We start from the raw sequence: 11,440 nt of genomic DNA on the forward strand, positions 1-11,440 counted from the left end.
TTCGCTTCACCCTTTCCGACTTGGGTGTAGGAAAAGGCTAAATTACGCAAACTTTTAAGCCAAAGTTGCCGGTCGAATTGTATCCATATTCGTTGCTCAAGCTATTATTTATATCCAAGTTTAGAATGTAAACAAGAAACACACGTTTGTTTGAAGTCTGTTGCGTTTAGGTGCAGCTGTATGGAACGGACAGCCTGGTGTCGAGTAACCGTTACAGGTGATCATCATTTTGAGAATTTAGTTTAAAATTTCTGATTGAGTTATTTAAAGTTTCCTTCAACCTGAATTTGTCGGTGGCAAACCCGTTTGGTGCTCGTGCCTATAGTGTGGCTCCCGGTGTTGCTGCTTACAGCCCTGTTCATTCAGTACATGATTAGCTTGCTGTACAAAACTACACTCAATCAAAAAATATGAATTTCCATGTAAAATTGCAGTCTGCATTTTCCAGACTTGGGAAGGCATGTTCAAGAAAGCCTAATTGCTTACCTTGTCAATTGTTCTCAGCTTATTTTAGCCAGGTCAATTATTGTAAATCTGTATGATTAGTATGCTTAGTAGCAAATGGCCCATTTCCTCTAAATGAGTGCGGTACCTTTTCCTCGCCTTTGTTGTATTTTCATTTTGCAACACTTTAAAACCACCAAACCCCCATCAACTTGTCACACGTGCAATCAGTAGGTCTGTGGTTACACTCCAGTGCGAATGTAGTGGTCCTGTCTACCTACACACTCGCATGCACAAAAAGCTGCAGGTGATGACTAATTTTGCTTAAGAAAAGATCAGCATGAAATGGCAAGAAAAAAAAAGGTAGTTCTTCTGATGAAACCAAAATATTTCCTCGAATATCACACACGAGAAGCTTGTAAGATCTAGCGATTGAGTCGGCTCGCCTTCTGACGCTGCAGAAATTGAGTCAGTCTGATGACCTATACTGCTGTTCAAGTATTCTCCCATGTTGTGTAAAGGGACATTATGTCAAATCTTCTTGATCATTTAGGAAATTCAGTGATGGTCCTTCATTGCGATGAATATGAGCATTTAATATAACTGTCAATCACATAAACACCATCCATGGCGACTCAAATACTCTACAGCACACAACATTTGTAGCTGCAACAAACAACATTCACTCTATAACCAGCTGTTTTAGTAAATTATTTTGCCTTTTTTCTTAATATAGAAAATATGTTGTGACCTGGTTTTAAAGATGTGTCTTCAAATGTGCTTGGGTCTGAGAACCACAGACGGGCATAGAAAGTAAAAGTATTGAGAGAAGTTGAACTGTTTTTGGAAAAAGAAAAGGGCTGATGTGTGTGTGGTTTTTTTCTTTCTTCTCAAAGTGGTTATGATATCGATATCAGCGAGTACATCTCATTGGCGCTACAGGCGCGATGTCTTCACACAGTCCATGCGATGTGAAGAATGAAGACTGAAACTGTAAGGGTGTATGTAGCAAGGTTTCTGCTGTGATGGCGTAAGATGTCAGCTCTTAGTATTTAGTATACACAATAAGTATCTGTTCTACTGAGAATTCACACTTCATCACGAGACATTTTCAGAGACACAGGGTGGCTATGAGACCTCAAGTTCCTCTATATCTTTTGCACATGCCTGTCTGGACAACCTGTTTGTGTGGTCATGCACATGACTCGTACGCAAAAATTGGCATTGCTGATTAGACCTGAAACTCAGAGTCATACTAGGCAAAATATTAAATGAAACTTATCATAAAGTGTATTTGAGTTGTATTTCTCATACTCGGCTTCATGCATATTTACACCCCCCACCATACCCAGAACTGGACTGAAATGAACTAAGACATTCACACCTTCCTTCCCATGCACACACCTTTTGACCCCCCTCTTATTCATCTTTTATTTAACTTGTCCAGAGACATTTACGTGCTATCTCCGGACTCTATTTGAGTCTCTCTTTTTGTTCATTGTTCATGGACCTGGTGCCTAAGACCTAATTTGTTAGGATTTTGACTAGTTATATTTAAGACTGGAGAGCAGTAAAACCTGAATGAAAATGTGTTTGTTTGTGTATTTTGGAAATATTGTGCCCTTTTGTAGCAGGGTTAGCAAGATAGCAGGTAAATCGGGTTCGGGTCCCCAACACCAAGCTCCGCACCATGGGCGACCGGGCCTTTTGCTCTGCAGCGCTTGTGGAACGGTCTCCCTGACCACCTAAGGGCAACTCAGACACTGCACTCTTAAGTCTGGCCTAAAAACCTTTTTATTCAGGAAGGCATTTTTTACCTTGTAATGTGACCAAAATGTCAAAATGCCAAATGTCAGACTCATACAGACAACATCAGACACAGTTCACAGCAGACAAGAGACAAATTACAAAGAACAAACACCAAAAAATGCCAAACGAAATAAGATACGTGACCAACATCAGATACTAAATCTAAAACCACAACTAAAGGTGTTCATTAAAAAAATCTAACTGCTGCAGGTACAAAAGATCTTCTGAGTCGTTCCAGTAGAACACTTTGGCATCCTGGATCGCTCACTGAATGAACTTCTGGAAGGCCTTCAAAAGAAACAATCGTTTTTAACTTGGCCCTTGATCTCTTTTCCAAAGTGACCTCTAGTGGGTCCGGGGGAAGGCCAATCACGGAGCCAGCCTTTCTGATCATCTTATTGATCCTGTTTTTATCATCCACAGTAATGCCGCCCCCCCCCCAGCAGAGCACAGCATAAAATAGGACACTAGCTAAGAACCCCTGATAAAACACATGAAGAAGCTTTCTGCTTTCTGCAATTATCACAGAGGTTTTCTTCAATTCTGCTACATCTACTTTACGTCTTCCTTCTCATTTATTGTTGGTGAGCTTGCCGGTACATTCCTTATTTTTAGGAATGTACCAAACTGTTGATTTGGTCAATCCTAATGTTTGTGCTATCTGCCTGATAGGTTTGTGTCTTTCAGCCTTTTAATGGCCTTCACTTGCATTGACGCCTCTTTGGTCCTCATGCTGAGAGTTCCCTAGAACAGCTACCAAATGCAAATTCAACATTTTGAATCATCTCCAGAGCTTTTTATCTGCTTTTTTTTAAATCATGAAATAACAATGGAACAGGCCACACCTGGCCATCAAACCCTTTGTAATATTGGCTGTAAAAATGGCTGTAATTCCTAAACGGTTAGATAGTTTTATTTTTTTAGTTATATCCATTGAATTAAAGCTGAAAGTCTGCACTTATATATCTAAAAAAATAAAATAATAATCAGATGGAAGAAATGACTGTACAGTTCTGGAAATGATTGTTTGCCTGCTTCCTCTTAAACATTTGTAGAACTGTGCTTTGCATTTTCAAAACGCACTGACGTCCTGTGATAAATCTCTACACACACACACACACACACACACACACACACACACACACACACACACACACACACACACACACACACACACACACACACACACAATGATTCTAATGCCACATTGGTCATTCATAGAGTGAAGGTGTGTACTGGAACATAAAAAAAACTTTCAGATAGGAGTGTTTATGATCGTAAAGTGTCTCCTGCTGTGTAAAATTCTGCTTCTGTGAAGAAGGGATTCGATTGGTTTCATATAGTGTGATCGGATGCGTTGGTCAACCCACAGACCACAGACCATCTCTACCAGCAGACAAGTCAGAGTGGGGGGAAGAAAAAAGGCAAAAGAGTGGGTTATGTTTCATGCAGCCATCAAAATTAGGATCAATCCTACGTCATGATTTTAAGTTATTTTGGCCTAGTTCGTAATCTTGACTCATTATTGAATCATACAAGGGTTTTTAGCATTGCAAATTTTCTCTACTTTTAGCCAGAGCATTTCTCTGCTAATTTTAGTTCACTACTGAGAAATAATGCTGCTGAGGTCAGTTTATATGCAGTGTGTCATTTCCTACTAATGCAAGGCACCTCCATGGCTGGCTCGCTGACGTGTCTCAGTAGAGCAACCACACATGGACTCATGTGACCAGACATGATTAAGTCAACTGTCAATGCAAAGGTGTGCTTTCTCCCTCTGGTTGATCCATGAATGAACTTTGAGACCATTCAACTTTTGGATTTCATGTTTAAATCATGTGTGAATTTCAAAATCATATCAAAAAGATGCAAGAACAAGTTGACACCCCCGTCCTCCTCCTCCTCCTCCTCCCACAACACAAAATAAAACAAGTTATCATACAGCCCTCAAAACCAGACCCTGACTTCAACTTCACTTTACATTTTTTGCAGCATGGATGGTGGTGAGCTTTTTAGTCGAATCCAGGACCGAGGAGATCAGGCCTTCACAGAGAGAGGTAATACACTTATGGTGACTGAACACAATCAGAGTTTCTTACAATACTGCTGTACATCATTATGATTGCATGGCATACATGGTTTAGACATTTGACTGCATCCACTCACACATATAAACATGGCACATACTGACACCTGCTAAATATGAAGTTCATGATTACGATTGACAACATCATGCAACCCTTATTGGTGTCTTTTTACATTTGCTGCTACTGGCACAGTGTTGTGCATCTGCTACTGAATGCGACAATCAAAGTCACTTTTAATCTCCGTTGAAAGAGCTGTCTTTCTCTTTTCTGTAGAGGCTTCCGACATCATGAAAAGCATAGGAGAGGCCATTCAGTTCCTGCATGCAATCAACATTGCACACAGAGACGTTAAGGTTTGTGTCACAACTTTGCATTGTCACACTGCTTAATAAGAAATGTCCTTGCTCTTAAATCAGTTTAACGGACTTCCATAGTTGCAGTAACTAAAGACAACTCTTTTTTTTTTCTTTTTTTTTCGGCCTGCTTCCCGCCTGCAGCCAGAGAATTTACTGTATTCCTCGAAGAGTCCCAATGCCCTGCTCAAACTCACAGATTTTGGCTTTGCCAAGGAAACCACTTCACACAACTCTTTAGCTACTCCGTGCTACACACCCTACTATGTTGGTAAGCACCTGTTCTGTGTACGCTCATTTGTTCCACTCAATCACTTATTAATAAACTGTTAAAAATGATAAATATTACATTGTCTTCTATCCCTTGCTTTATCCTTCCTCGTCTGTCTGCAGCTCCAGAAGTTCTTGGCCCAGAGAAATATGACAAGTCATGTGACATGTGGTCATTGGGTGTCATTATGTATATCCTGTAAGTCAATTTTTTGCAATATCTCTGAACCCTTCATCACATAGGATTCTTTTCTTGGTGCTATAACTAATATGTGTCTTTTAAACCATCAACAGGTTGTGTGGATACCCTCCTTTTTATTCTAACCATGGTCTAGCCATTTCTCCTGGGATGAAGAAGAGGATCAGGATGGGCCAATATGAGTTTCCAAACCCCGAATGGTCTGACGTATCAGAAGAAGGTCAGGCAACATGCATACTTCCACTTGGTTTATGTGTATAGCCACTAGAAGTATTGGGTTTAAATACTTTAACTTTTGAGACTTGGCCTGCTTCCTGAAACTGATGACTGAAAACCAAATTATGCGATGTATTATTTTGTTTCCGAAGAAATGTATCTCTCCTTAAAAGTAATGTTTATTAGTCTTGATGAAAAGAAAGTCACGAGCTCCTGCAGGCATTCTTTACAAATCATCTAACCTAAATGTGACAAACAAGCTGGCCTTTTGGTCTTAACTTTCTGATCACGAAATAGAAACTGATGCAAGTGTTTCACCTCCTATTTCAATCAGTCACATTCACTACAATTGAAAGTGAAGTCTGATTTCCTGACTAATACAAAAGTTGTAGAAAGAGAAGCAAACGTGAGAATTTGCCTTAGACTAACCCAATATCTTCCTCTGCCAGATGGGTGTGTGGGCGTTTCCCACAAGATCTTTTAAGACTATTAAGGGTAGATTTATGACCTTTTATCTGTGTGCATGTTTCCACAGAAGACAAACTGTACATTTTAAAGTTAATGCTTCAATCTGGTTGCAGAAAAAGAGGCTATATCTATGAAGGTCCTTGTGATCTTATTTTAGCAGTGATGGAATGTAACAAAGTTCATTTGGGCTCCACAATTTACAGTGCAATTTTTAGGTACTTTACTTGAATATTCTTTATTTATGTAGCTTTATACTTATAGTCCACTATATCTCAGAGGGAAATATTGCACTTTTACCTTAACTGCATTCGTTTGACAATGTTAGTTACTAGTTGGGCTACTTTACAGATTCTGAATACAAAATATAAATCAACTAATTAACTATTGAGTATATTGCCTAAGTATATAAAGTAGATCAAACTATCTTACCTTTACCTGCTGCAACATTATATCATTATAATGATTTAGGCAAACTGTGTATATATATTTGAAATGGGTCTGCATAATGGTACTTTTACTTTGACTGAAATGTGCTTGGAGAGCATTCATTATGAAACTGTGGCTGTGTGCACCCGAGTCTTAGTTATTCATGGGAAACACTGTTAAATGACATACTAACAAAAAAAGCGTTGTACTGTAATACGCTACTCGTGAACTCGCACGATCCTAACCGTCTGTGTGCGCTTGGCTTTTTCTCAGTGGGATTTCTCAATTCAGTTTTAGATGACACAATTATAAAAGAAACTGTCTGAATGCTGACCATAATGTGCTGCAGTCTGAGCCACAGTTTCATAATGAATGCTCTCCAACCACATTTCAGTAAAAGTACCTGTGTGTTCATAATATTATAGTCCATCTGTCTTTGTATTGTAATTGTATGCACTATTTGAAAGGGCGCTTCGATCTGGATTTTTCAGGCCAATGTCAGATTCCTGGAAGTTCAATCACCGATTACAGGACCAATTTGACTTTAATTTATCGTGATGCATTATTTATTTATTTAACTATTCTTAACAACATAGTATGTTTTAAAATCAAGGGATGACAGTCTCATGAATTGTAGAGAAAAAAAGTAGAAATCGTCAGACGTGGTTTGCGTCATTGGATCGTCCTTTCATATCCAATATTGTCTGATTACTGTTGGTGGTCGCACTCTTGTTTTATTTTTTGTATTTTGCGGTTTTAAAATAGTGTTACTTACGTGACCCTGTGCAAGACTTTTCCTTCTTGATTCCTTTCTTTATTAATGATGTAAATGATAATTGTGTTTGCAGCAAAACAGCTGATTAGGACCCTCCTTAAGACTGAGCCAACACAAAGGATGACCATCACCGAGTTCATGAATAACCCGTGGATCAATGTAAGCACATGCTCTCTCGTGCCTTTTTTCTAGCTCACTTTCTTACCATTTTTTTCAACTCCATTGCTCTGGCTGATATCTCTGCAGTGAAGTAAGATTTTTATTTGTTTATGTGTGTCTTTCTAAAGCAATCGATGGAGGTTCCCCAGACCCCACTTCACACCAGCCGGGTACTAAAGGAGGAGAAGGATGCATGGGAGGATGTCAAGGTTAAATGTCTATTTCTCTTTTGCTCAAGTTCTTTTAATATTGAATAGTTTTATCAATAAAATGACTATATCCGAGATGTCCCTATGATTTGTTTGTGGCCTAATGAGCTTCTTTTTGTCGTGTTTCAGGAGGAAATGACCAGTGCCTTGGCAACAATGAGGGTCGACTACGAGCAAATCAAGATCAAGACCATTGAGGACTCGACCAATCCACTGCTAACGAAAAGGAGGAAGAAAGCCAGTCACCCCATGCCAGACCCACAGTCTGCTGCCCACTGAGCGTTGCACTCATGCATGCACATTCAGACACAGGTTGTAAAAAGGAAGCAATAATTTGTCGACACGTGAGTTGCGTTGCATGGGTTTTCTCAGTGTTTTATTTTTCATTACAAATTCTAATGTTTTGTAGGAGTGTTTTGTTTTTATTAGTCTTATCATTTTAACAAACCCACCACTCTGCTCTGGCAGAGAGGATGTTTATCTGTGTTTTTACACCAGTGAAGAGATTATGAATTATAGAGAAGGGGAGGAGTTTGAATCGGTGAGATCTCTCTCCTCTCCCTAATATCAGGTTGTGTACTCAGAGGGGCTTGAATGTTGGAATAGGACATAAAGCCTTAGCATTAGCATCAGTTCTATCTTCATCCCGCAGCCCCTTTCTAGCTCTAGCCCCAAACTAGTGAATGTTAAATCAAATGGCTAAATCCCAAAAATAAAAGCAAGGGAAGTTTTTCTTTTACGTACATGAAAAGTAAGCAGATGTATTTTGAACTGACAAGTGGAATGTAAGGACTGTAAGGTCCCTGGCGGTTGGATTTAGCTGGTAAAGTGGGAGTGTCTGTCAGGTTCAGCGTGTCTTATTGAATGTCGAACAGAGGCCTATGCACTCACAAGGGCCATGTGCCATTCTGACCGAGCAACTCTTGTGGCCCCCCTCTCCTACTTCAATCTACGCTTGTTTTTCAGGTATATAGTTTATCGGGCAGAGAAGGACACCACGTTCAAGAGCAGCAACTGGCTCCACCTTTCTCCCGCATGTAGCTCATAGGAGAGGAGGAGCCAACCGATACTGTATTTTTTCATGGATTTTATGAACATATTAGCATAGGCCTTACTGAGTGTTGCTAAAGCAGCAAATTACTTTTAACCCCTACCTACCATTTGGTTCCGGCTTTTACCAATGTTATGCTTCCCAATTTGTGACATTGCCTGATTTATATTGCAGGTTAATGCTATGCTGATGTGTTTGTCAGCTTAAAGTACTGCTAGGTCCTTTTCCTGAGTTGATTTTTGTTTGCAAATGTGTTGGAGGGATATTGTGCAACAATATGTGTTTATGTAAGCAGGAGCGTACTCTAGGCGTGGGAATACATGGTGCAGACAGACTGGGCAAGCTCTGAAGGTCTCTTTGAAAAGATGATTTAGTTACTATTGGTTGCACCAGCTCAACTGTCAGGAGGCTCAGTGGGACTTTGGTGACATACCAGTGTTCTTCAACATTTCTCTTCCACACTTCCTGGAGGATTGATAGAAGTAGAAATTACTCAAGAGTTGCTCCTCGTCCCAGAGCAGAAACTCTGACAACACCACCAGCAAGCTGTCGTCTCACTCAAACCGGGTGTGAGGGTCGGTTTCTCTTCAGTGTTCTTTTTTAATAGGACGCTTCCAGCTCACATGGGATCATGGGAAATGATTGTGTTAATTTTGTCAGTTTGGTCCACTTCACTTTGTAAAATCACATCCACATTACATCACATGGCACCTATAAATCTCTCACTGTAAAAATGTTCATTGAATGTTTGTGACAATGTTCCTTCAGTTTTTTTTTTTCTTTTTATCCTCAACACTTTTTTTTTTGTAGTGGAAGCACAGAATTGTCTGTCATTGAGTCTGTTAAGATCCACCTGCCCTACTTTTGTCTGCTTCAGTTTTGGATTAAAAAACACACAAACACAAACCGGCTCTCTTATCTCCATTTCTGCACACGTTTAATGGATGGCTAAATAACATGGACGATGACCGCAATGAATCTATTCCTAAAATAGTCTTAAAAATGTTTCATTTGGAAATTGTTACAATTTATAACATTTCAAGCATTTGGTAAAGTTTTCTGGTGACCATTTTCTCTGCAAAGCAGTCGTGTTCCTTTTTAGTAGTGAAACCCAAAGTCATGTAACCGTTTTAATTCTTTATGCACACTGGATTTTGAAAGCAAGTGTGTCTACTTGTTTCATGTGTGTTGACTGTTCTGAGTTGTTCTCGCTCATTATTTTAATATCTATCAAATTGAAATGTTCTCTTTTATATTTGACCTTTGTCTCATTATTTAGAGTATTGATCTTCTCATTCATGTCTCCATCTAAGACGCTGTGAAAGGTCGGCTTGGGATTCGTGACTTTGACACAACGTGCACAGACTCAACTCATGACCAACTTCTCATACTTCCTAGCATGAGTTACTCCTGGAATATACACATTTGCGTAGCAAAACCGCGTGGCGGCATTGAGTCAACACTCAACAGACATTTGCCAACACTGGGGTGTTTAGAGCAGCTTCCCGCTAATGCGTAAGCTTATTTCTCTTCAGGTGCAAGGTCGCCGTGGCACTCAGCTTCCAGCTTTGAGTGTGACGAAACCGACAGTCATCTCTCGCTCTCTCAGGTAAGTGCAAAAGGGGTGAACGGGTCTTCAGGGGAGTCCCTCATGACTGATAGTAATCCTGCGGAGATTCTCCCCCACTGCCTACAGACCTCATGCCACCCACCCACCCAGCACACACTTCCCTAAAGGAGGCAGGGAACCCTTAGCCATTTAGTTTCTGACCGGTTCTAAACGACACGTGGTATAAAACTCGGGGAGGTTAGATGTGCGTACGTCTATGTTGCTTCTGAAGTCATCAGGAGGAGGATTTCCATCATTGGTGGAAAGTCGGATGACATTTATTTAGCCATGAATATGATAACAGGCGATTCATAATAAAGTGTAAAGTCACCGCGTTTCCCCCATTATGTCATTATTGCGTACACTCTTTTAAACGTGTGGGTGTGAGGGATGGAGACTTCTCAGCTGAGGTGGTTGGAGACATCGCGTAGTTCTTTGAAGTGGCATTGCCAGCCTCCTCCTCGCCCAAAAACATCCTCTCAGACACAGCCGAGCTGTTTGGCCTGCCCAAGGCAAGGGAGCAGCAGTAGTTAAATGTCACACGTTACAACTCGGCAAGAAAAACGTGATCAAATGGAAAGCCGTTTCGTAGTCAGTTTTTCAACAGTTGCTTATCTGTCTCATGTGCTGGAAATCCGATTGTTTTTAATGTCGAACAGCTCTGGGTACATGTTGTGGTTACTGTGGTTGCTTTGATTTTCTTTTCTTTTTTGTTTCCTGTTGCTGATTATTAACACATTCTTCATTGTCTTCTAAAACAAATGTACAATCTTGTATCTGACTCATCAGGTATGTGCTAAAAAAAAACATTTAACCTTTTATGTTTCAAAATAATGAATCAGAATGGATGTCTTTGATCTCTTTTTAATGCCCCAAATATCTTGACAATTTCCAAACTGGCTTTTTGTCTGAAACTTCCTGAATCGTTCTTACAGCCGTCAAACAGACCCTGAGCCACTCGACGACGTGATTGGTCAGCTGTGGTGAGACGGGAACCAGGATTTAATGTTCTCAAGCTTTTTATTTAATTGAACTTTTCCTGTCTCTCTTCATAAGAACAAATGAGTTAATTATTATGAAAGCCCTCTAGGAGAGACTGTATGAAACAAGCTTATGTTATGTCTCTCCCCGCTACAGAATTATTGAATTTTGTCTTTGTTATGGCAAAACAATTCCGCAGCTCTGTCGGAAATAAAATTGTTCTGTTTCGTGTTATTTGCCATAAATATATTTGTTTTGAGATATTGGGTATTTAGTTGAGGGAGGGTCAAAAGAAAATATTAAGAACGAAGAAGGGCCTCCATTGTTTTATTTTTTATGAATTAAATTCGAAGATTTAGATTCAGTATTTTTGTAGAGTTCCTG

General features: G+C 39.8%; 1 protein-coding gene across 1 annotated transcript in view; it reads left to right on the forward strand.

Moving 5' to 3' along the window:
* Nucleotides 1-9,355, forward strand: part of mapkapk2a (MAPK activated protein kinase 2a) — a gene marked incomplete at its 5' end in the record, with an annotated part of 29,006 nt that extends 19,651 nt beyond the window's left edge. Inside the window, 8 exons of the mRNA XM_079218528.1 lie at nt 4,246-4,310; nt 4,614-4,693; nt 4,838-4,964; nt 5,087-5,162; nt 5,258-5,382; nt 7,121-7,206; nt 7,335-7,415; nt 7,545-9,355. Of these exons, the coding sequence (XP_079074654.1) occupies nt 4,246-4,310; nt 4,614-4,693; nt 4,838-4,964; nt 5,087-5,162; nt 5,258-5,382; nt 7,121-7,206; nt 7,335-7,415; nt 7,545-7,694 (790 nt within the window). The 3' untranslated portion in view covers nt 7,695-9,355. The remainder of the gene's footprint in view (nt 1-4,245; nt 4,311-4,613; nt 4,694-4,837; nt 4,965-5,086; nt 5,163-5,257; nt 5,383-7,120; nt 7,207-7,334; nt 7,416-7,544) is intronic.
* Nucleotides 9,356-11,440: the final 2,085 nt, after the last annotated feature.

The sequence above is a fragment of the Taurulus bubalis genome (assembly GCF_910589615.1).
Source record: "Taurulus bubalis genome assembly, chromosome: 5".
NCBI classification, from domain to species: Eukaryota; Metazoa; Chordata; class Actinopteri; order Perciformes; family Cottidae; genus Taurulus; species Taurulus bubalis.